The 26,349-nt window shown below is 35.5% G+C and overlaps 1 protein-coding gene across 3 annotated transcripts in view; it reads left to right on the top strand.

Moving 5' to 3' along the window:
* The window catches only part of DIAPH3 (diaphanous related formin 3), a 485,256-nt gene that overhangs the window by 243,311 nt on the left and 215,596 nt on the right, over window positions 1-26,349 (top strand). For all 3 annotated transcript variants that reach the window (NM_001374211.1, XM_054528709.2, XM_054528710.2), the window contains 1 exon segment: window positions 3,017-3,118. In NM_001374211.1, the coding sequence (NP_001361140.1) occupies window positions 3,017-3,118 (102 nt within the window).

Genomic DNA, 26,349 nt, shown 5'->3' with positions numbered 1-26,349 from the left:
TTGGTCGTACTATGCTAACATCAAAGTATTGGCAGAATGGCCTGTGTTTCTTTTCGTAGGCTCTAGGGAAGAATCTGTTTGTATTTCCAGCTTCTCATGGTTGCTCATACTCTATGGCTTGTAGAACCATTCCTTCATCTTCCAAGCCAGCGATCTTGCATTCCTCGATTCCTTTGTCTCATAGTCACATCTCCCTCCAGCTCTATTGTTTTTTTCTTCCACTTATAAGAACTTTTTGATTACATTGGGTACATCCAAATAATTCAGGATAACCACTCTAAGGTCAGCTGATAGCAACTTTAATTCCATCTATATCCTAAATTCCGTTTGCCATGTAACTTAATATTTTCATAGGTTTTGGGGATTAGTCATGTACATCTTTAGGAATGGATGTCATTATTGTGCCTATCATACTTTCTAAATATAAAACCAGCCTTGGGTATTTCTAAAATGTAAAAATTTACTTTGAACATATATAAGTTTTTAATATATTCATTAAAAAATAAGAATTTCTTGCTATTTGAACTCTTAATTTTAAAAGTATATTCCTCTTTTTAATGTGAAGAATTCCTATTTTGACCAGGGCATGGAAACAGAGCTTAATGTTGTAATAATCATGATTTTGGTTCTCTTGTGTTCACTGTGATGGTTATATTTTGACATATTTAGTTACTTATTCATATATATGCACAGGTCAGCCATATGTCATTGTTTTGCCATTTTTCATGCCACTTTTCCACATCATTTTTTACCCATTTACCTTTGTTTGTCACATCAGTCATTTATTAATTCATTTTTCATATACTTTATTTTATGCAACATGTCCAGGGCATTGTATTAGGCTCAATAATTTTTATGTTTTATTACTTTTGTTTTTTTTTTTTTGAGACAGAGTGAGACTCTGTCAACCAGGCTGGAATGCAATGGTGCGATCTCGGCTTACTGCAACCTCTGCCTCCCGAGTTCAAGCTATTCTTCTGCCTCAGCCTCCTGAGTAGCTGGGATTTCAGGCGCCCACCACCACTCCCAGCTAATTTTTGTATTTTTAGTAGAAATGGGGTTTCACCATGTTGGCCAGGCTGGTCTTGAACTCTTGACCTCAAGTGATCTGCCCGCCTCGGCCTCTCAAAGTGCTGGATTACAGGCGTGAGCCACCATGCCCGGCTGTATATTAGGCTCAATAAGAATTAGCCTTGACCTTCTTGGAATTTATAATTTGACAAGGGAAATGACATTTACATACATAATTGTAAAGCAAGGTAAGCAAAGTTTTAAGATTGGTTTAGACCTGTAGAACATGTTGAGGGAGTATGCTTTGTGAGTATATGTGTGGAGGCAAGGATATGTAAAGGTTGAATAGGTATAGATGTAGAATAGAGCAGAGGAGTTGCATGAAAAATGTAGTGAAGGGCAATTGTTTTGGCAGTAATAATACTGTGGGCTGTGAGGGAAGCTGGGCATGTGTGCCTATCTGTGCAGAATTTAGCTGAACAGGAGCTTAAGATTTGCGAAGGGTATGGGGAATTTGTAAGGGGAGAGACAAAGGGAGGTTGGGACCATGCACTTAAAAATCACAATAGTATTTTTATGTTAGAATGTAAAATTAATGAAGTGAAAAAATTAAAAAATTCAGATAAAAGATGAAAATCTGATTATATATGAGATATTCAGGGGGATTTGATTGTCATCTAAAAGGATGCTAAAGAAATTCAGAGGCCTGAAGTAATAAAATCTAACAATCCAGCTGTCAACTAGAATGGGTAAAAAGAAAATATAAATAATCCTGTCTTTTGGTCTCAAGCAATTCCACCAAGAGAAATTTCTATTTATGTGGGGAAATCATATACTTTTATTTTTATTCAATTTGATAGTATTAATAGTGAATACTTTGTCTAGGGATGATCTTAAAATGCCACTTTTTTTGTTTTGTTTTTGGCCAGTTAACCAAGTTTTTGTCCGAAGGTACACAGTGAGTCAATAACTTATTCTTTGATCTAATTGATTTTGATGTACAACATTCTCTAACAGTATTTTTAACTAATAACACCTTTGGGGAATTTCCCCCCATAAATATATATAGCATGATCTAGGCTTAATTATAGTTTGTATTCAACTTTGGGCTTATACAGAATTTACTCATGCTGTAATTTGGAATTGTGAGCACCAACCACCCTTTTTTATCTTAATTTTAATATCAATGCACTAACTTCTTGTAACACTATTATAATTGATTGTATTTTGATACAGAGGATCAATATAGACTTTGTCCAAGGGATTGTTTAATCATTTAAGTTCTATCAGGAAGACATAGTCTTGTGTATTCCTTTAATCTTTATTCAAGTAGTTCTGTTGTTTAAGTGTGTGGCTTACTTAAGTTTCTAAAGGACCTCTACATGCCTTTTATCTGCAAGGTATATCAATCATCATGTGTCTTCAACACCTTTTAAAATTTTCTTTCACATCAGAAAAGTTACTTTGTTTTAGAGACATCTTCAGTTTTTATTATCAAAACTGTAATCCTATTGGTAAATCTGGCAAGCACTGCCATTAAAATTCCCTTGATTTCTATTCTGTCCCTTCCCATGCCTTTTTGTAGCAATATGATGATTTCTTTTATCCCCCTGAGGGAAGTGTTAAAATATGTTTGGCTTTGCCTGAAATTTCTGACACTTAATTCCCTAAAGCTGAAATGTAATGGATCACATTCATCCAGGTGAGAAAGCTGTTCCTTTGGTATAGGTTGAGTTCTCTTTCTCAATTATATAGCTAATCAAATAAACATTCAGTTTCAGTAGTGCTTGATTTGAATATATAATAACTCTGGGATAGAGAAATGGAAAATTGACTGTTTTCAAGATGCAGGGAATTTTGCTTAAGGCTTATTAGGAGGGAGGTTACCTAGAAATAAAACTGAAGATTAACTTAACTGGTTTTCTTTCAGTAGTTTTTAAATTATATTTTTAAAATTCAAGAAGTACATTTAGTGAAGATCTTTCTTTCTGGTTTTAATTTTTAGAACTTAATAAAGCATCTTCCTGATCAAGAGCAATTAAATTCGTTGTCTCAGTTCAAGAGTGAATATAACAATTTATGTGAACCTGAGCAGTTTGCTGTTGTGGTAAGTACCAAGTCTCAGAGAAGATTTTTATACTGTGCCAAACAAGAGAACCTGTCAACTGTTTTTATATCGCTAAATGTAAAAAAGCATGTGAGTAATCACATACATTTAATATCCATCTTACTTTTTTTTAACTTAAGGATATTCATGTGAAATTATCTTGATTTAAAATATATATTGAAACTCTGGCATTAAGTGAAGTCCAAAGGGCTTTTGAAAAGTGTATGTATAATTTTTTTGCTCTCTATTTAATGTTAAAATGTAAAGTAAAAACTGTACTTGTTATGAATAGAGAGGTATATTTGTGATTTATTCTAGAGCTGTGTATTCCAACATATTGCAAGAATAGCTTCGGTTTCTTCTTCTGATCACTTACTTCAATTCATCTCATAATTTAGACTGAAATTATAAATATAGTATCTTTCTTGGCAATGAGGATGAAAAATGAATTCATTTTAGAAAATCTTTGAGGTACCTTGATAATCATCTTGCTTCAGCCTTTTATTTTATAGAAGCTGGGGTCTAAAGAGGTGAAAAGAATTTCCAATGACATATATTAGCTGTATTACAACTTAAAATTTTAAGATTTTTATCAAGGTTTCTTTTCTGTGCTCTTTTCTCCTACCATTAAATTATTATTTTTAGGTTGGTTACACTTTGTCATTATAACAATACTATAGTGTTGTTTCTCTAATAAGATTGTTTATTTTTTCCCTTTCGTCTTCAGTTATATTAATAATCTCCAGGGACAGGATGGAATTTTGTTTGACAGAATTTTAAAAATTCAGGTTGATTTACTTAATAGCTGTGCCTGCACCTCATATTTGGCACGTTGTAGACATTTGCTTTTACATTCCTTCCTATCTCTTCATAAACGCATTCTACTCCTCGCTATCACCAAAGTTAAAAAAAAAAAAAAACTCCAAATAGAACACAAAAGGAAAAAGCATGATTTTCCTTGTTCACAGTCTTATAATTTTTATTCTAAAACTTTTTTTTTTTTTTTTTAAATACTTGAGACAGAATCTTGCTCTGTTGCCCAGGCTGGAGTGCAAGTGGTGCAATCTCGACTCACCAAAACCTGCGCCTCCCAGGTTCAAGTGATTCTCCTGCCTCAGCCTCCTGAGTAGCTGGGATTACAGGCGGCCAACACTACACTCAGCTATTTTTTTGTATTTTTAGTAGAGACGGGGTTTCACCGTGTTGGCCAGGCTGGTCTCGAACTCCTGACCTCAGGTGATCCACCTGCCTCCGCCTCCCAAAGTTCTGGGATTACAGGTGTGAGCCACCCCACCCGGCCTATTCTAAAACTTTTAAATTCATTGTCTTTAAGAAAACAACAAAAGTTTTTTTTACTTTTTAATCCAATTCTTCAGGGTATTCTCTTCCCCGCCTGCCCTTTTTCTGTCTCCTTTCTTTTTTTCTGTATTTCCTTGCTTGCTTGCTTTTCTATTATCTGGTTAGTTTGTCTATTTGATACTCTATTTGCCATGTCTTCCATAAGAGAATAGGTGAATAAGGGAGAATTTGCATTACATTTTTAACCACGGACTATTTAGAATGTTTTTACCTACTTGTTTTGACACTTGAATTAAAATAATATGTAAAATTACAATTTTGAAATATTTTCCATGTACATTAAATCTGATACCATGCAAGGTTATATGAAAATGTCTATCTAACAAGTAGCTTTTTATGTTGCCTATCATTATGGTAAAGATTTAAAACTATTTCTGTGTTCTAGTGATTCAAGAAGACTGCTCAAATTTGCAGATATTTTCAATTTACTTAAAATAGCCAAGTTATGCCATGTTAAAAATTAAAAATTCACATCAAAGAGCTTTGATTTACAAAAAGTGTACTTTTAGGGATCAGCAGTTAAAACAAATGGATTCCCAGATACCAGTGCTAGAGGTAATAGTTTTGATTTTATGATGGTGATGGACCACTTCCCTTTCAGGACATGTCAACTGAAACTTAATCTGGAATGTACACGTTCCATGCTGGGTCATACCTGAGTGCCAATGGAATATAATTTGGAAGGAATAATGCTGTTGAAAAACGTCCTCTATAGACAGTATGAACAATGCCTTAGTCATCTATTGATTATGACAATATACTCTTGAACAAATTGTTTTCAGTTCTGGTTTCTGTGGTACTAATATTTTAAAAGGTAATTGTATTGGTAGAAAAATCAGAATGAAAGTTGAGGAACAAAATGAAATATTTTTCTTTTATTTTTTGTCAAATAGTAATGTTCTTAGATTTTACCTTTTTCCGTTTCTATTTTTCACCATTTCCAATCTGGCTGCTACTACTTCTCAACTTCTGCTCTCCAAAAAGAAGTGGGAAACCTGCTTAAAGCTCCAAACAATCCTTGATAATTAACCACAAAAAAAAAAAAATACTGGACAAAGAGTGTTAGACTGTCTGGAATGTCTGAAATCTTCTGTACTCCTTTCTAGATTAAAAACTTTTGCTAACTTACTAAAGAATGATGTGTTTTCAGTTTATCAACATTATCAATAATACAGTAATTTGATGATTTTAAGAAATTGGTTATAATTACCAAGTGTATTTCTGTAAGACTTCCATAATGTTTCATTTTTAAAATAATAAACTTTTTGAAGTGTTTGTATCAAAAATGGGCAATTAACTTGAAGTGAATTAAACTCCAGATTTCTACAAGACATCCTTGCCTTAAAAAACATGTTTACTTCTTGATTTAGCCTAGATTTAAAGTACATTAGAAATGTACTAATCATCTTTACCTGAAAAATCATCACACAGTTAGATATAAGAAAAAGTCAAGAGTTTGGGGTAGCGTTAGTGCTTTCCCAGCTCCAAATAGGACCAAAGCTTGACTTTTCATTTGTTTTTCACTGTAGAAAAATTAGCTCTTAACTCTTTAATCTTTAGGTTCCGTAGACTGATGTTGTGATTTCTAGCATTTTCATTTGAACAAAAATTAGTTAAAATTCTAGTTTTTACTTGCCACTAAGTTTGTTTTCTTTTATCCAGTTATGTGAATTCATTAATTTGATTCATATTAATTACAAATTTTTCCAAAAGGTTGTGTTTTATTTAAACTAATACCCAAACTTGAGACAGTAGATTAAATTCAGTCAAGTTGCTTGCATTATATAATCAACTTTAATTCTCCATAAGAATTAGTTAAAAAACATAAGGTGTAGCTCCACCGGGACATTGATGTTTGTGTTATTTTCTCTTTGATAGAAAGGCAGGGTGTAAAAGTAACACATCTAAAATATTAGTAACCAGTGTCAATTAAGGTCAATTAGTGTATATCAGAAATAGTTTGTATACTGGAAATGTCTTACTCTTTTTTTTTTGAGACGGAGTCTAGCTCTGTCACCAGGCTGGAGTACAGTGGCACGATCTCGGCTCACTGCACCCGCCTCCTGGGTTTAAGCGATTCTCCTGCCTCAGCTATCTTAGTAGGTGGAACTACAGGTGCACACCACCAAGCCCAGCCAATTTTTTGTATTTTAGTAGACATGGGGTTTCACTATGTTGGCCAGGATGGTCTTGATCTCTTGACCTTGTGATCTCCCAGCTCGATCTCCCAAAGTGCTGGGATTACAGGTGTGAGCCACTGCGCCTGGCCATATGTCTTACTTTTGTCATGTATCACTTACATACAGTTTTCCAGGGCTCTATATCCTGTAGAGTATGGTATACAAATTTACTATGGGAATTATGTCAATTTCTATTAAATTGTATATCCTTGAAACTTCTAACCACTAAACCATATGATGTGCCTATTTTTTCACATTTTCTGTAATATAGACTTTCATGTTCATATTTATATCTGTTGAAATTGGAAGCAAAATTATTTAATGCTGATATTACCTCTCTTTCTAATTAAGAGTCGTAAATGTATATGTAGTAGACATGGATACTTTTTGTGGTACTCAGTTCTTAGTTGTTCATCTGTCACTTATATAGTAATTCAGAAACTTAAGTTACCTTCTTGAACTGATCTCCTTGTGGTTCTTGTCACTGGACATGCACTCATTTGATCAGGATAGCTCTCAAGGTGTTCTAGAGCTGCTTATCCATGAGTGGGGTAAAGTAGTGCTGGTAACATGTGGTTGTAGGTTGGCTTGTACCTATTAGGATTGAAATCCAGTTATATGATTTCAAGGCCTTAGAGCTTAATTATATTATTGACTTTTTTTTTGTAGATGATCATATATTTATATGTCCTGTGTTTTCTAGGAGATTTTGGTATATGAAAAGTAACACATCAAAAATCCAATAAACTCTCATTTAATGCTAAAAGACTAAGGATCCTGGCCAAATGGTGTTTTAGAGGAGTGCCCTGAGAGGTGGTCTATCTCTGTGTCTTTTTATAGTGGCTTGTAATGAATAAGGCCATTTACATGCTGTTTTTGTTGGTTTAGGTTCTGGGCAGAGGACACTGAATACTGACTGATGTGCTTAATTTGAAATATTCTTTTCCCTGGACAGTCCAGGACAAAATTTTCTTGTGGAGAAATTGGTTTATATTTGAGAGGCAATAGCCTCCTCTTTTGCTCAGCTTAATTTTCTATCACTAGATTAACAAATGAAAATACACTTTGTCATTAATTGGAGTCATTGCTTGTGTCTCTTCTTGGACTCTTTCCATCCCTGTTTATCCCCAACACCTTTTCGTCCATCTTTCCAAAATATTACCTACTTACCAAAGGTTGATTCCGATGGAGTAGAGCCTGACTTTAGTTGTATGACTGCATTTCTTGTATTTGTAGGCTTTCTTTGATCAATAAGCTATTAGGTAAAATCGCTGTGTTCACAGTGGCATGGTTTAACTGTGAGAAATGATTTATGTAAATATTCAGTGGGATCAGAAGATTAGCTGAAGTTTGGAAAGAGGCCTAAAAATTTGCAATTGAAGCTTGGTGTACTAGACTTTCTTTGATTAAAAATTCTAGGTTTTTGAGTATTTGTCTCCATGTTATTTAATTCTGTTAAGCTTCCTGTTCTTCAAAGAAATCAAACACTTATGGGAAGATTGAATCGAACAAATGTCCTGTTTGTGTGCTGTATTTTGATCTACCACCATTTGGTGTCACTGTAGGGCAGGGCTTTTAAACTTTGTGCAGTTGAGGCCTTTTTAATGAAAAATGTTGTAGGAAATCCATGCATATCTCCCTGCATTAAAAATCCCTCGCTTTAAAATACATCATATATTCTTGTTGTAAAACATTCAAATAACATAAAAATATTGAATACAATGTAGATGTCCCCTGTATCCCACTACCTCTTTTCATTCCACACAAATGATCATTTTTAACAATCTGTTGGACTTCTAATTCCTTTCTATGTATTTACCAATGTATGCATGTTCATGTGAACATTTTAAAAAATCCATTGTTCTGAAACTTTTTGGCTGTGTCATATATTTTGAATATGTTTTTCATGTTGTACTGTTTTTAAATTCTTGCAATTTATTTCATAGCCCATATTATGATTTTTCCTTTTAATCATTCTCTTAATGAAGGACACTTAGTTGTAGTTTCTCTCCCTGCCTCAGGTTTTTTAAAAAATAATTCTGTATACATCTTTGTGTATGTATTTGAAGGCAGTGCATTAGTATTGCACATTGTCTGGGTTTAAATTCTAGCTATACCTCTTCCTAGCTATATGATCTTTGGAAGTTACTCATTTTTTGATACCTCCGTTTTCTTATTTATGAAGTAGGACTGTATTAGTTTCCTGTTGCTGCTATAACAAATTACCACAAACTTGGTGGCTTAAAACAACACAAGTTTATGATCTTACAATTCTGGAGATCAGTAGTCCAAAATGGTTTAGCTTGGGTGCATTCCTTCTGAGGGCTCTAGAGGAAAAATTTATTTCCTTGCTTTTTCCAGCTGTGAGAAGCTGCTTGCATTCCTTGGCTCATGGTTCAGCATTGCTCTGACTTCTATTTTTGGCATCACAACCCCTTCTCTGACCCTCCTGCTTCCCTCTTATAAGGACCCTGTGATTATATTGGGCCTTCCCAGATAATCCAAGATAATCTTTCCCATCTCAAGATCCTTAATGACATCTGCAAAGTCCCTTTTGCTCTGTAAGGCAACACATTCAAAAGTTTCGGGTATTAGGACATGGATATCTTTGAGGGACCGTTATTTTGCCTGTAACAGGGACAGTAATAGTGCCTACCTACATTGTATTGTTCTGAGTATTAAATAAATTGAGAGTGAAGAGTTGTAAATCATCTCACAATCATACTTAGTCTTTGAATTGCTAAATTGAAAGGCCTTTTTAATCTTGCTAGTTACTGTCAAATTGTCCTTCCAGAAGGCATGTGAACTTACACTTTTTTTTTTTTTTTGAGACAGAGTCTCGCTCTGTCGCCCAGGCTGGAGTGCAGTGGCACGATCTCCACTCACTGCAAGCTCCGCCTCCCGGGTTCACGCCATTCTCCTGCCTCAGCCTCCCGAGTAGCTGGCACTATAGGCACCCGCCACCACGCCTGGCTAATTTTTTTGTATTTTCAGTAGAGACAGGATTTCACCATTTTAGCCAGAATGATCTCGATCTCCTGACCTCGTGATCTGCCCGTCTCGGCCTCCCAAACTGCTGGGATTACAGGCATGAGCCACCATACCTGGCCAAACTTACACTTTTATGAATAATATAAGTGAGGATTCTTTTCCTTGCATGATCACTAATATTGTTTTTCTTTTTTAGTTGGTGACTTTTATTTTACTTATTTCATATTTCCTGGTTATTAAATGAGATTGAAGCAGTTATTATGTATTTATTGGTTTATATTTTTTCTTAGAATTGCCTATTAATGTTGTTTATTTTCCTATTTTATTGCCTTGTAGCTTGTAAGAGCTCCTTATATATTCTATAGCGCTACTCTTGTAAATATTTGCAATTTTTCTGACTGCCTCTTACTTGTCTTTTTATTTTTATTTATGATGTCTGCTGTATCTTGCATCTTTGAAGTTTGGTTTTAAAAGTAAATTATAATAAAGAAGATCTGTATAACTCACTTAACGATAGAGATGTGATTTTTTTTAAGGGACACATTGGCCTTTGTACATGATAGGTGCATGGAAAATAGCAGTTGGTTAATTCTTTAATTTGATTAAATAGAGGATCTCGTAAAGATGTAAAATGGAGAATGAAATGCCCCTAAATATGTTTCACTGACTCTAAATTCCTTCATTTGCTCCCCGAGCCTTTCACACTGATACCCAAAATTCTTAGAATAGCATTAAAACTTTTTAAAAAAGTATCATTTAGGTAAACTGACACAATAAATGGCATATATTTAAAGTATAGCAGTTGATTAATTTTGACATATGAAAACATCCATGAAATGATTACAACAATCAAGATAATGAACATATGCATTACCCCTAAATGTTTCCTCAGGCTCATCTATAATCCCGTCCTTCCCATCCAGCATTACGTCTTTAAATGAAGCAGTTCCTACCATTCCCCTTCTACCTCCTATCTTACTTTTTTCTCTCCGCCTCATCATTGCTAGACAATTTGTTGAGCTCTGAAAGCATCATGCTCAAGCCTGTCAATATTCTGCCTTTCCCTTCTTTCCCCTTTGAGGAAGCCTCTTTGGGGAGCTTTCCCTAACACTTCATTCTATACAAAATTCAGTATCTTTCCTCTTTGTTACCAGAGAACTCTGTGCATATCTCTAAATGGATTGTATTATACTGGAATATAAGTGTTATTTGACAAGTCACAGTCTTCATTTATGCTCTGAACTTTTTGACAGGCTAGAGTGTATTGTGTTCATCTTTCTATTCCCAGCACATGGCACATCTACTGACACATAGTGCCACATAACATATACATGTATGTTAAGTGAATGTATGAAATAAAGAAGAGATGAACAGAAAGGATGGAAAAAATATAGCAAGAACAATAAAATGAAAACAGTGTTTTTAAAAATCATGTTGAGTATTTTTGATTTTTTTGTTAAAAATGAATCTGTAGATGATTTCTCCACGAGTGAAAATGGGTTAATTCAAAAGTAGACCAAGAAATCAATAACTTGGTGCATAATTCACACTTTTTTTTTTTAAAGAATAGAACTTAAACCCTAAGTGATCTTGCCATTTAACTTGTAGGTTTGTCTAGTACAACATCTTAGATTGAATGTTTTCCTGACTTTTAACTCAGAAGGCCATGTTGTTTTGAGTGTGACTACTCATGGTATTCTATACAATACTTGTTTTAGTACTTAGTGGTTTTATTTCATAAAAGATGTTGAGGAAATTGTGATTTGGTATAAGAATCATGGCTTACTGAAACACTTATAAAAAACATTGATCAAGATAGGTGAGGAACCTGAAAGGATATCTCCACCAAACCAACACTTTCCCGGACTAAATATCTCCAGGTCTTTCTTGCATTCCTTAGGTGTTGAATATTTCAAAGTTTTGCAAATGTCCAGATACAAAATCAATCATGTTTCCCAGAGTTCAGTCTCCTAACAAAAGACATACGGTTACTCTGATATAAATTTTTTCAAGAACCCATTTTGGTTTCTTGTAATTACTACTTCCTTTTCTCTTTAATAATTCATCTTTGATCTTGTCTGTCAATTACATAAGTTGTGTTAGTCTGAAGTTGGCAGAATCTACTGTCTTCTCTTCCTGGAAAAGAGAAGTTCCATTCATCCACTGCTACTGCTTTGTCCAGTTGTCCAAGGTCCCTCAAGTTCCATGGCGCCTTAGACGGCCATTTGGTAATCTTGTCTGGAAATCTTTCATTACACAGTGAGAACATTGGTTTGAAATAATAAACTATTATTTCATAACTATATTTCTAGCTATTTTAAATCTTAGAGGTATGCATCTCTTAAGATAAGCATTCAGTCATTGTTTTTCTTGTCACTTTATTTTTACTTTTATTTTTTGGAGACAGTTTCACTTCATTGCCCAGGCTGAAGTGCAGTGGCACGATCTTGGTTCACTGCACCATGTGCCTCCCCAGTTTATGCGATTCTCATGCCTCAGCCACCCAAGTAGCTAGGATTACAGGTGTGCGCCACCATGCTTGGCTAAATTTATTGAATTTTTAGTAGAGATGGGGTTTCACCACGTTGGCCAGGCTTGTCTTGAACTCCTGACCTCAAGGGATCTGCCTGCCTTGGCCTCCCAAAGTGCTAGGACTATAAAGAAACACCTGACACTGGGTAATTTATAAAGAAAACAAGTTTAATTGGCTTACGGTTCTGCAAGCTGTACAGGAAGCATGGCAACATCAGCTTCTGGGAAAGCCTGAGGAAACTTATGATCATGGTGGAAGGTGTAGGGGAAGCAGGCACGTCTTACATGGCCAGAGAAGGAGTAAGGTGGGAGGGGGGTGCAACACACTTTTAAACAGCCGGATCTCCTGAGAACTCTTATCACAAGAACAGCACCAAAGGGGGAAGTCCACCCCCGTGATCCAGTCACCTCCCACCAGGCCTCACCTCTAACATTGGAGATTACAGTTTGACTTGAGATTTGGATGGGGGCTCAAATCCAAACCATATCAACCATACACAGTTTTTCTTGTTTAACAGTCAAAATAATGTGTAATCGATTCATTGTTTTAACCAAATATACTGACATTCATGGAAAATTAGAGGCTTTTTAATGGTGAAACTTAACATTGCTTTTACTGCTGATAGGTTGGGTATACTTAAGAACTTTGTATATTTTTATTTGCACTCTCATTAGATGATTCGGGTGGCTGAGGCATGAGAATCGCATGAACTGGGGAGGCAGAGGGTGCAGTGAGCCAAGATCGTGCCACTGTACTTCAGCCTGGGGAATGCCTCCTGGTAGCAACTATTCCAGTAGTGTATGTTTCAGTCTTAGGATGTTTCAGAGACTTGGATTTTGTTGGAGAAACTTAGACTTTGAGTTTGTATTGATAGACTGTACCATTGCCTTATAAATTTTCTTCAAATACTTTGTCTCCTTGATTCAGCAATAATTTATTCGTTTTTTGACAAATATTTATTGAACACCTACTGTGTGCTAGGTATTGCTGCAGACTCTGAGTTAAATGTGATGATCCTTCTCTTAGTCCCTATTTGTCATATATTTTCATTGGGGATGGTAACAATATGTGCATAAATAATAATGTAATATCAGATAGTAGTGAATGCTCTGCAGGAAGTGGTAGGTTGAGTGTGTTTGTGTGTGCAATTTGTGTGGTTAGGAAGGACTTTCTGAAGAGGTAAGAGTTGAGCAGAAGCCAGAGTGACTTTAGTTAGAGGTGTGGATATCTCAAGGAAGCAGGTTATAGACAGAAGAGACCACAAACAGCAAGGCCTTGAGGGATAAGTGAGTTTGGCTATGTGAGGCCAGTGGCTGTGGCAGAGTGAAGGTGGAAGATGGTGTAAAGAGGCCACCAGGGCCTTGATCATGCATGGCCTTGCAGCCATAGTGTGAGAATTATGGATTTTATTTTAAGAAAGCTGTTAGTGAGTTATTAATAAAGGGGTGAAATGATCAGACTGATGCCGTAGTAGTGTTATGCTGGCAGCTATGTGGAGAAACAGATAGCAGGGTAAGGTGAGGAATATAATTAAAGCCAGTGACTGGTTAACAAGCTGTTTCAATGATCTCATTATTAATGTGTGAATTAGTGGTAGCTTGACAGGCTTAGCAGCAGTGTCATTGGTGAGAAGTAGATTCTGGATGATTTTGAAAATAGTGAAGTAGAGTTTCTGACAGATTGGATTTGGGGTATAGGAGGAATCATGAATAACTCCAGGTTCTTAGGCTGTAAAATTAGATAAGAGTTCCCATTTATAGAGATGAGGGAAAGTCTGCAAGAGAAGCAGATTATGGAAGGGAAGATAACTAAGTGTCTGTTGACCTCTAAGTGGACATATGAAGCATGCATTTGGGGGTATAAGCTGGGAGTTCAGGGATGGAGGTATAAATTTGGAAGCCAGTAGCATACAGGTCACATACAAAGCTATAGGAGTGGATGAGATCACTGAGGGAGTGAATTAGAAATGTAACACAAGAGGCAGTGAAGGGCAAGGTGAAATATGCAAACCTTACTGTTTTTCTCAGTCTTCTCCCTGGTGAGGGGCACATCATCAGCAAGGTTTTGTTTGTTTTTGCTGCTGGTTATCACCTCTCAAAGGACAATTGCAATCCCTTACCTAGGGAATTGTACAAGGTGATTTTATAATATAACACTATTGCAGTTTGTTTCAAAAACTAACCATGAGTTGGGGTGAGAGGGATATTTGGCATTTGTAGGGTATATAATTCATCAGGGACATTTAGAAAGAAGCTAGTGGTCATGACAACGTGTGTCTGTGCAATGAAAGAAAAAAAAAACTTTTTACCTCCAGACCTTGCTCTCATATGGAAGAAAATGGAATAATCTCTGATACATCATGATAATAAATATATAGTTCCTATATTATGAACTAAGATAAAGTTAAAATACCAGAAGTGTGCAGGCATATTCCTTGATAAAATAACTCTCATTTAATCAAGGGATTGAGTTCATTTAGTTCAAATCTCCATCAAAATAGTAATATCAAATCCTGCCATTACAGGGAAAAAATCACTCACATGCTGCCAATTGTGTTCTCTGTAGAGTGGGAGGATAAGTGGAATTGAGCTCTGAATGAATTCTCTTATGAGCTTTTGTTACTCTTGTTCCCTTGAAATTAGTAGAATGTCAGCTATATTAAATAACTCTGCAATTCTTTAATTTATTAGAACTAATAAAAACACAGCATGATCAGAATAATATGCTATTTCCTTGAGCTGCTAATACTTGTGGGTTTCTCAAAAAGTTTGAAATTTCAACCGTGACTTATTTTGATCTCTCTTCTTTTTAATTGATGGCAAAAGGTACAAAATTTTGCTTGTGTTTTATATCACATGTATGTAAGATTTGTGAAAGAATTTGATATAGCATCTCAAGTTATATTTAACACAGTCTATTCTTAACACAACAGCCAACGACTTCAGTCACATAATGTTCTGTTTTACCTGTAACCCTACGATGACTTCTCACCTCAGAGGAAAGTCCAGAATTCTTGTAGTAGTCTACAAGGCTCTACATAATTTGTCCCTGCCTTGGTATTTCTTACCTCATCTTCTACCATTCCCCCTGGCTAAGGCAACTTTAATCATATGGTTTCTATACTGTTTCCTAAACATGCCAATCACATTCTTGAGAATTTCTCACTTGTACCTTGCCTTGTCCAGTTATTCAAATGGCTTGTTCTCTCATTTCTTTCTGGTCTTTTTTCATAGGTCCTTTGTGGAAGTCTTCTCAATGCACCTTCTTTGAAATTGCATAATCAGTTGCTCAAAATACTTCTTTTCTTCTTGTATTAGTCAGGGTTCTCTAGAGGCACAGGAGTGATAGGATAGATGTATATATGAAAGGGAGTTTATTAAGCAGTTTTGACTCACAGGATCACAAGGTGAAGTCCCACAATAGGCTATCTGCAAGCTGAGGAGCAAGGAAGCCAGTGGGAGTCCCAAAGCATCAAAAGTAGGGAAGCTGGCACTGCAGCCTTTAGTCTGTTACCAAAGCCCGAGAGCCCCTGGCAAACCTCTGGTGCAGTCCAAGAGTCCAAAAGCTGAAGAACTTGGAGTCTGATGTTCCAGGGCAGGAAGCATCCAGCATGTGAGAAAGATGGAGGCCAGAAGACTTAGTCAGTCTAGTCCTTCCATGTTCCTCTGCCTACTTTTATCCTAGCCATGCTAGCAGCTGATTAGATTGTACCCACCCAGATTGAGGGTGGGTCTGCCTCTCCTAGTCCACCTACTCAAATGTTAATCTTCTTCTTTGGCAACACCCTCAAGACATACCCAGGAACAATACTTTGCATCCTTCAATAGAAACAAGTTGACACTCAATATTAACCATTACACCTCTTCACTGCATTATTTTTCTCGCTAGTACTCATCGGCTTCTCATTTACTGTATTATGCTCTGTCCGCTAACTAGTTAGCCTGCCATAAGTATCTATGGTGGCAGGAATCATTCTCTCAGGTATTCACTGGTGAATTCCTAATGCCTCAAACTATATATAGTATTATACAATAAATATTGATGAATGAATAAGTAAATTTCCCTCAGATGCTTTATTTATTCTAAATATGAAAAACTAAAATCGTTTAGCTCTTGGCTTGTTGAGGCTTGCCTGGCAGTGTGTTCTTAGTATTGAGACTTGAATCTGGGTTAAAACAACTTTGGCTTAGTATTCCAGAAGTCTTCAACTGTCCTTCCGTGTGTTTCTAATCTGATTGTGAAGACCTGGGTTTGAATTCTGAATTTACCACATCTAGTTATGAAACGTTGTACGAGTTTCTTACTATCTTTCAATTTCATTTCCTTTATTTGTAAAATATATGTGAATACAGAACCTGTCTCATAGAGTTGTGGTGAGATTAGGAGAGCATGCATGTGTGTAGTGTATAGTGGATAGCAAATGCCCAATTATGTTAGCTGCTGTTATCATCATTCTCTTTTTTTTTTTTTTTTTTTTTTTGAGGCAGAGTCTCACTCTGTCACCCAGGCTGGAGTGCAGCGGTGCAATCTCAGCTCACTGCAGCCTCTGCCTCCCCAGGTTCAAATGATTCTCCTGCCTCAGCCTCCCAAGTAACTAGGATTACAGGCATGTGCCACCATGCCTGGCTAATTTTTTTCTATTTTTAGTAGAGATGGAGTTTCAACATGTTGGCCAGGCTGGTCTCGAACTCCTGACTTCAAGTGACCTACCTGCCTCAGCCTCCCAAAGTGCTGGAATTACAGGCGTGAGCCACCACGCCCATCCTTCATTCTCTTATTTTTATTTTGCATGTTTTTCTTCTCATCTATTGTGATCCAGCTCAGCACCCACTTTCTTTTTTTTTTTTTTATTCTTTTTTTGTTTTTTTGAGATGGAGTCTTACCCTGTTGCCCAGGCTAGAGCGCAATGGTGTGATCTTGGCTCATTGTAACCTTTGCCCCCTGGATTCAAACGATTCTCTTGCCTCAGCCTCACGAGTAGCTGCAATTACAGGCACACGCCACCATGCCCAGCTAATTTTTGTATTTTTAGTAGAGACGGGGTTTCACCATGTTGGCCAGGCTGGTCTCGAACTCCTGACCTTGTGATCCACCCCCCTCGGCCTTCCAAAGTGCTGGGATTACAGGCGTGAGCCACTGTGCCCAGCCAGCACCCACTTTGTTTAAGAACTATATTCCACTTTACAGTAAGAATTTTCTCTCTCACTATTCTACGATTCTTTAGCATGTTTTATGTATATGCTTTTGTTCCCATCACTGTCGTAGAGCTATTCTGTTTGTGATATAGACAACCTCATAATTCCAGATTCAGCTTTGGTCTTTTCATTTCTCATTTTGTGTGGTCTTGACCTCTGGTCAGCATTTCACCCTATTAATTATATCTACTTTTTGTTCTCTTTCCTGGCTCCCTTGTGCTTCTAATGTCTGACTCCTCCCTGACTCTTTTCTCATATCTTCTAACACTTGAATAAGAATCTTACTCAGATGGTCTCCTCTACTCTCTCTTCTTTTGATACCCTCTTCTTTCTCAATGATTTTATGAAACACGTATAATTTTTTTAATAACTCTTTTTGAGCAATTTTTACCTTCCAGACTTTCTGTACTTTGGCTTTCAAGTAGACACAATTGATTGCTGTGAAAAGTAGCAAAGAGGATGCCATATAGGGGTTGACATAAAGGTAGATACTAACTGATGAGTATTTCAGTGTGATCAATTATTGTGACTTCCAGATCTCATATTGAGACACAGTGCTGGGTTATTTATTTTCTTTTTAACAGAATGGGTTTCAAGAGTGTAATCTAAATTACTAAAAAAGTCATTAGAATAAGCTTCTCTTCTGATATGAGTTGCACATGTTGGGGCTAGAAATATGAGCCTTTTAAAGCTTTCTACCTCTAACTCTGACTAGTATCCCGGATTTCTCGGAATCCCCTAAAATTAAAATCAACGAGTTGTGTATGATAACAGCCTAATAGTTGTTATGGAAGTATGTTCAAGGACCGCCCCTGCTGCCCCCACCCCCACCTCCCCCACCAAAAATACTGCAGTTCATGTAACTACCTGAGATATTATAAACATCAGGTCAGCCTTCTGTTTGTAAATCATATAATGCTTTAGGATACCTAGAGGAGATTAAAATCTTACTCTGCATTCCTTTAGTCTGATTAACTTTTAAAATACGGTATCTGTGACTTGTGATACACAAAAGATGATGGTTTGGATAAAGGGAGTGGGGAGAGAGGTGAATTTTGGAGTTTCAGGTTAATGGCATAATATCGCATCAAATGAGCCACTATAGAGCAGACAAGTAATTACATAGCAGTTATATGAAGTTTATTTAGTGATTTACAGTTCACAAAATATGTTTATATACATGTATATGACATATTCTTTATAATAGCTCCTCAGGGTTACAAGAACAGGAATTCATATAGAATAGACTAGTTAACCAAGACCTCCTCCACATGCCATAAGCAAAACAGAAAGATTGAAACTGAGGATTTCTAAACTTACATTTCCATATTTCATTTTGTTTCCACCACACTGTGTTGTTTTTAGGCACAGAGTTCTTGATATATTGGCAAAGAATTAGATGCACACAGGAGGTGGGGAAAAGGTAAATTAATGCAAAGGGAAAGGTTTTTAAAAGTAGAGTTTAACTTATGTTTTTGTTTAGGATCAATCTTGTCCCTATTTTCTGTCTTCAGATATAAAAGACCCAAATGGGAGAGGATTCCCCTGTCCATCCTTAAAGAGCCCAGTGAATGTGTACACTTCTAGAATGTCGACTACCTCGTCTGGCTCATTATTCTTGTGGCCTGACCACTGACTTCTCTTGAGCAGGCCTTTCTCCATTTTCTGTCCTCAGCTTAACAGGGAAACTGGCAATCTGAGGCCAAGCACTTGAAAATTTCTCTGAGATACTCAGAATCAACTTTTAAAAGTTTTATTTAACTTCATTCACGTTGTGGCCCTGAGACAAAGGGTGGTAGTGTTTTGGCCCCATATGTATTTGGTTAATTATAGTCTTTGTCTGAGTTGATTTTTCTTCCCTTTTTTGCTTTTCTTATATTTTTATTTTGTATTAAATTATATGCGTCATTAAACATCCTTGTCTTCCATACCAGACTTGGCTCTTTTCACAAGATAAATGTGTTTTGTTTTTGTTTTTGTTTTTTTCCTTTAACGTTGGATCAAGTTTCCTATCCTGCAAGTCTGCTATTTTCCATTACTGCTGTTTTTCTTTCTTTTCCAAGGATGCCAATTTTATATCCAAGTCTAGATATTACAGTTATTTAGAAGAGCATATACCAAATAGCCAAAGTGATTTTTTCCCGTTTAGTGAAACACTAGCACTAACTTATATGCCACCAGCATCACCACTACCAAACCATTTGATTTACTATATTTGTCCAAATTCCTTCTGCAAGGAAAATCTAGGAATTTGTTAAAATTGTTATATGTTAGGAAATTCCTTTTTTTATGTTTGTACTGTCCCATTTACAGTATATTGACTTACATTTATGCATTAAATAGTCAAAACTTAGTAATATAAATTTTAATTTGTTTAAGGATTCTCAGTTTTTGGCTTTATGCTGAAACTGTCATTAGGTCAGTTTTTATTCTGTCAATATTTTGTTCCTTGTTGTAGCATTATGTGTCATCTTCTTATGGTAAGCTATGTGGCATTACTGAAGTTTTATGTTTTGGACAAATGGAGTCTTTCTACCCTATTTTATCAATGTTTCCTTTTTAAGTAGCTCCCCTTGGAATCACTAGCCACAGTAAAGTGCCTAAATCATTCTGATCACTTGAATGCTAGTATGTTCTGGAAAGATTTAAGATTCCAGCAGCTTTATATTGTTATAAGTTTCCTTGACACTGTATTTGTTTTTCCTAAGTTCTGACCCAGAATTTCCAAAAACATTTTATATTTTTAATGTAATTAAGAGAAAACTAGTTCAATCAGCTTCATGACAGTCTTTTTCTTTACTGCTCAATTGTCTGCTCTATTCTCATTCTATTACTTTATGTGCTTTTGCGGGGTGGAGGGGCAGGGCAGACTTCTTTTCTTTTCTTCTCTCTTTTTTTTTTTTTTCCTCCTGGGAAGGACTATGTCTGCTGTGGTCTTAGCTGCTTCTTACTGAATTCTTATTACCACTTCCTTTGGAATTATCCATGATTTTGACTGCTGGCCTCATTAATGATCTCTCTTAGCAGTTAGAGACCACTGTTTCCTCAACCTGTACTTCCTAAAATGCAGGTTTCTGCCTATTTTTTATGCCCATGAGTCTTAATTATAGCCTCATCCTTTATTATGTCCATTACCTGAATGCTACCTGATGTCCCATCTGCAGTAGGTTTTCCTTTGTCTTCCCACATTTTAGTATCTCCCATTCTGCTTAAATTGCAGATCACAGACCTGGCCCTTCTGATATCCTCAGACAATAACAACGGGCATACTTTATTACTGAAGGGCAGAGGAGTTGCCTGAAAAAAAATGTATCACAGTGATTTGATCTGAATGCTCCCAAAATGCACCCACCAAATCAATGGCTTGAAATAAAGCATAACCAAAATACCAGATGAATTATTGAAAGGCCACCAATTTATTTTTAGAAGTCCCCGAATGAATTTTACTTGTCCTAACGTAGAAACAAAGAATAAAAATTGCATACAATCAATACTAAGAAACACAGCAAGCTGTCGTTCTTAATGAGTTTATGTTTGGAATATAGAGAAACACTTTTGTCATTAATATCCTGGCATCAGCGAAAAACAAGAATTTGTAAAATCTCATAGATTAAACTTAAGGCAAGGAATTAGTCATTTAAGAGTGTGTGGGCAGAGTTATTGTTCAAAATATGAGCTGGTTAGCAAATAACATAGAAAAAAGGTTCTCTTGTTCATTATTTTTGAATAAACTAATCTGCAACATAGAGGGCTTTTCCTGTGTCACACTGTCTATATCTCTACCCCTGACCCTGCCTCCCTAAGAGACCACCAACAACTTTAATGTCTGCTGGTGATGTCTGCTTTTAAAGATAGATGTAAAACCATTAGCTGGCTGGAATTGCATTCAGGGATCTGACTGCATTGTGTTTTGTTTGGATCCTACCTCCCCAGCTCCAGCTTTCCCTTTTACTCTGTGACTAACTGACCTTTACCTGGTCCACTGATCAATCTTGAACATGTAGTTAATTAACCACTTGCAAGTTCAGAGGTTTTAGCCCAGTGACTCTAGAATGTAAGTATCACATTTATAGTATTTTAATGAATTCTCATAATCCCTCTTTTGTTAAATAAAATTCTGAAAGTACGGCAGGGGTTGCCATGCTTATAGTGTGTTTGTTTCATAAATGTTAATGAAATGGCAATGGAAAGCCAACTTTAAAGTAGAATAAAATATGGTTATTAATCTTAGAACAATATTGTTGAGAAAAGATGTAATGTTAGAGATGCTGATGCTATGGTGGTTCATCATACCATATGTATTTTTGTATTTGCCATTTGTTATTTACTGTATTTCAGGACCTGTGCTTCATGTTTTGAATATACTATTTTCACATAGCAGCTACTGACTCTTGTTATAAAATTAAATGAGATTTTATGTCATTCACAAACTTCAAATACTCTAATGGTTTCTGAAACTTACTTTGTGTTATCTTAATATAGCCACTTCAGCTTTATTTTGATTAGTGATTGCATGCTATGCCTTTTTCTATCCTTTATCTTTTAACCTACAGTTTTTATAGGCAGTCTATTGAGTTTTGCTTTTTAATCCAATCTGACCATTTCTGCCTTTTAATTGAAGTGTTCAGACCATTTTAATTTGATCTGGTTATTCATATGACAGAGTTTAAATCTAGCATCTTACTATTTATTTTCTATTTATCTCATCTATTCTTTGCTACTCTTTTTCTACCTTCTTTTGGATTGAGTATTTTTAATGAGTCTATGTTATCTTTTTTGACTTATTCACTCTTATTCTTTGTTTTGCTATGTTATTGGTGCTTTAGGACTTGGAGTATTTCTTTTTGAAAGAAATTTTAAGTCTTTTTATTTTTTAAAAAAAGTCTTTTATATCTACATACCTATATACCATTTCCAGTGTTATTCACATCATTGTATAAATCTAGACTTCTATCTGAAATCACTTCCTTTCTTCCTGAAGAAATGCTTTTAACATTTCTTTTAGTGCCAATGAATTCTTTCAGTTTTTTCTTTGACCCTTCTAATGGTCTCCAGTTTCATGATAATTTATAAGATAATGTAGTCTCTGTTTCTTTAATCCCAACTTTTACTACCCTTGTCCTTTTCCACTGTTTGAGCTATATACATTTTCTTGTTCTCATTTTAGGTTTTTTTCTTGCTGTTTCCTCTTGGGCCCAAATGCCACTTCCTTATAGAAGTTTTCATTATAATGATGCTGCCCCCATTATTCTCTATCTATGTTACCCTATTTTTCATTTATTTATAGCATTTATTTTTGTTTAAAATGATCTGATTTGTTTGTTGTTTTTCTATCTCTTTTTCTCCCCTTCTCCCTCTGCTTACTTATGGTATATTCCATGTGCACCAGGTTCTTGTTTTGTTGTTGTTGTTGCTTGTTTGTTTGTTTGTTTGATATGAATCTTCAGGTCCTAAATCAGTGTTTGACACATAAGTATTTGATACACAATGAATGAGTAAAGTTAAGTCTCATTTTCATATAACTCCAGAAATAGGCATTACCATTACATATATGAGGCAACTTTTTGACCTGTTTACTCAACCGGTAACTATTACAGCTCAGCTATGAACCATGCTTTTTTGACACTAAGGCCATACTTCATTTCTTATGGTGGTGATCACTCTTGTGTTTCTGTTTGCTAAAGGTACCTACTGTACTTAAAGTTGCTTTTAGCAGTGGTTTCTCTGTTTCAGTGCTTCCGCAATTTATTTTTAATAGCTGAAGATTAACTTTGAGGTAAAAAATTACCTAGAATATTTAAGCAGGAACTTGAATTGATGGCTAATTCAAAGTACGTTTTTGGAAATTTTCTTAGTTTCTGCTTTTTCTAATTTGGGATTTAAAATCTAAAATCCCCACTGCCCCACTAAATTCCTGCTAAAAAGTGGGGGCATTTTATTTTATCATAGAACTGTGGATTGTTTTTATTTTTTTGATGATAATTTTTGGGGTTTTTTTTGGTATGGAAACATGATGCTTTCTAGTTAGACCATCTATGTAGTGTTGAAATTTTATGGCACAATCTGCTTAATTTCTTTCATTTGGAAAAACAAAACAAAACATCATTATAGTCACATACTAATTACTAGCCATGCATCATTCATTTGAAATACAGCCTAAAGCATTTTGTAGTTATAAGCAAAAAGGTCTCTTATGATTCATCACTTTGCAAACAACATTGTTTTAAGGTTGCTTTTAGATCTGACTTTCATCTAGTGCCTAGGAATCATTTTTCTGTACTCTTCAAATCTCATTATGAGGTTTGAGATTTGCTTTACCTATACTCTTGTAAGACTATTTTGGAAACATAATGGAAAAGAGGAGGCTGGACTTATGGAACTAAATCACTGAAGTTAGGCAATTTTGTTGCAGTTGTGGCTTAAAGTGAAATTATTGTAGATATATTCTTGTTCATTTGCACTTTTATGTCATGCTCTTGAAGGTACTGTTGTTTCTTAAAGGGTCCATAAAGTTCAGTTTTAATAAATTTGAGTAGATTCTGTATTTTTCTAGTTAGTGTGCTATCTCTGTTGATACAAATGTGAAAATTTGGTGAAAATAGGTTATATACATAATATTTACATAGCCTCGAAACAGCTCCCCATAAACTATTAATTATAAAGGAAAGAAATAGTAATTTAACATTGGAAAAACTTGTGGAGAGCACGTTATACATACATACATACATACATACGTACATACATACATACCTACATACATACATATATGTATATATGTGGAGAGGAAGAGAGAGAGAGAATATGATAAATTAAGTGGAGCAATATGTGGACAGCATGTTTAATTTGGGTACAGGATTTTTTTTTTGTATTTTAAAAACGGAAATTATAGTAAAAAGTTGTAAATCATGTTGACATCAACATCAGAAAACTTAAAAATGCTTAGGAATACATATAACAAAACATATATAAACTGCTAACAATGATAAAACTGGACAACATATCTAGGTCAACTGTTTTCGGACAGTGAACAACCAGTAGAGAAAAGCTGCAGTTCTTGAGAGAACAGAAACAAGTTTCATGAATACTCAGCCTTTGGCTTGGTGACAGTTTTCCAGTTAAATCACAGAGATTTGAGTTCTAGCAAAGAATATAGTTCTCTGAGCTGAGGAGGCAAAGATCAGAATTTATGGCGGTGAAACAGCTGGTATCTACAGGGCAGAGCACTAATGGGGAAGGAATTGTGCAGAAAGGAGCTCCAGTAGTCCACGTGGGTATCTCCCTTGTGTCTGTGCCCGGGAGCTGGAGTGTTCATACACTGAGCAAGACTAGCCAGATAGCAGCTGCTACAGGGTGAGAGTGGAACAGAGATACTAGAGGTTCAGCTTTGGACTTCTGGCTCTGCCAAATTACAGAGATCATCTTAACACTTCATTAGCATATTTGGCATTCAATCAAATAAGGAAAAGCTGGTGCTTTAGGAAGTAGGGCCACACCCTAAAGACCTACTCTAGACCCACCCTGATAAAACCTATAGCACATCTTGACAAACTCCCCAGGGAAAACAGTTTGGAGATTGAGTTTCACTAAGTTAGAGGGTGTAAGAGAACAAATCTTACTTTCCACAGAGCTACACTAACAAAGTTTATAGTGAACTGTAGAACTTAAGATGATCACCCAGTGATTGCTTTGACTGCTAAAATAAGAACAAATAGTTTTCAATGGGATATTACAGAACTGAGAGTGGTTATATGTAAGTAAGTATTCGATATTGAATGCAATATTGAATTAAAAATTAAAGAATAATAAAATGGGATGTATTGTCAAGAAAAAAAGAAGTCCAAAATGGCCCAGGTTTTGGATTTCACTTGCAAAGACAAAATATGGATACTATAAATGTGTTCAAAGAACTAAAGCAAATGATCTTCAAAGAATTAAAGAAAAACATGGTCATAATTAAGGAATATTTGCAGGGAAATGAAAACTATAAAAAATTGCTATATAGAAATTATTGAAAAGTTCAATAAATTAAAAATTTTAGTATGTGGGTTTAATAGTATATTGGAGATGGCAGAGGAGTCAGTGAAATTCAAAGGCAGTTTTATAGTGATTATTTTCTCTTAGTTATGTAGGAAGGAAGACTGAATAAAGTAATAAACAACAGGTATTATTGGGTAGATAACATTCAGTCTAAAATATCTGTAACTGGAGTCCCCAAAGGAAAAGAGAGTAAGATTTTGGCTGACAAAATATTTGAAGAAATAATGGACAAAAAAGTCTCATTCACTGAAAAACATAAACTTAGGGTTTGAGAGGTTCAGCAGATCCCAACCAGGATAAATATAAAGAGAAAAAGATATCATGGCACAGCCTAGTAAAACTGCTGAAAACCAAAGAAAAAGAGAAAATGATAAAAGTATCTTGAGGGGAGGAAAAAGATAAAAGGCACAGTACATGTAGGAAAACAAAGATAAAAGGTTCTGCTGGCTTCATAGAAGTAATAGACAGCAGAAGTCAACAGAAGAGTTTAAAATGCAAGAAGCTCAACAGAAAGGTGTTTAAAAAATACCCTGTAAACTCAGAATTCTCTATCTAATGGATGTCTTAAAAAAAAATAAGGTGACATGAAGACATTTTTAGTATTACAAAAGCTGAAAGAGTTTGTGACAGTCATACCTACCCTACAAAAAATGCTAGAAGTTGTCCTTCAGGCAAAAGGGAAATATGCCAGATGGAAACTCAGATCTACAAAAAGTAATGAAGAGTACCTGAAATAGTAAATAAAACCTTTTTTCTTATGATTTTTTGAAAGAAAATTTGTAATAAGAAACATTGCATAACAGGGTTTATAATTCCAATTAGATTGATACATTAAGATGTATTAATCGTAGACAAAACAGAGAAAATATAAAAAGAGGCATAGTTAAGCCAGTAGACAAAATAGAATACTAAAAATTGCTTGACTAACACAAAGCA

This window comes from Pongo abelii, chromosome 14 (genome assembly GCF_028885655.2).
Source record: "Pongo abelii isolate AG06213 chromosome 14, NHGRI_mPonAbe1-v2.0_pri, whole genome shotgun sequence".
NCBI classification, from domain to species: Eukaryota; Metazoa; Chordata; class Mammalia; order Primates; family Hominidae; genus Pongo; species Pongo abelii.
The sequence above is the reverse complement of the archived record's forward strand: the minus strand, read 5'-3'. Positions and strand labels throughout refer to the sequence as shown.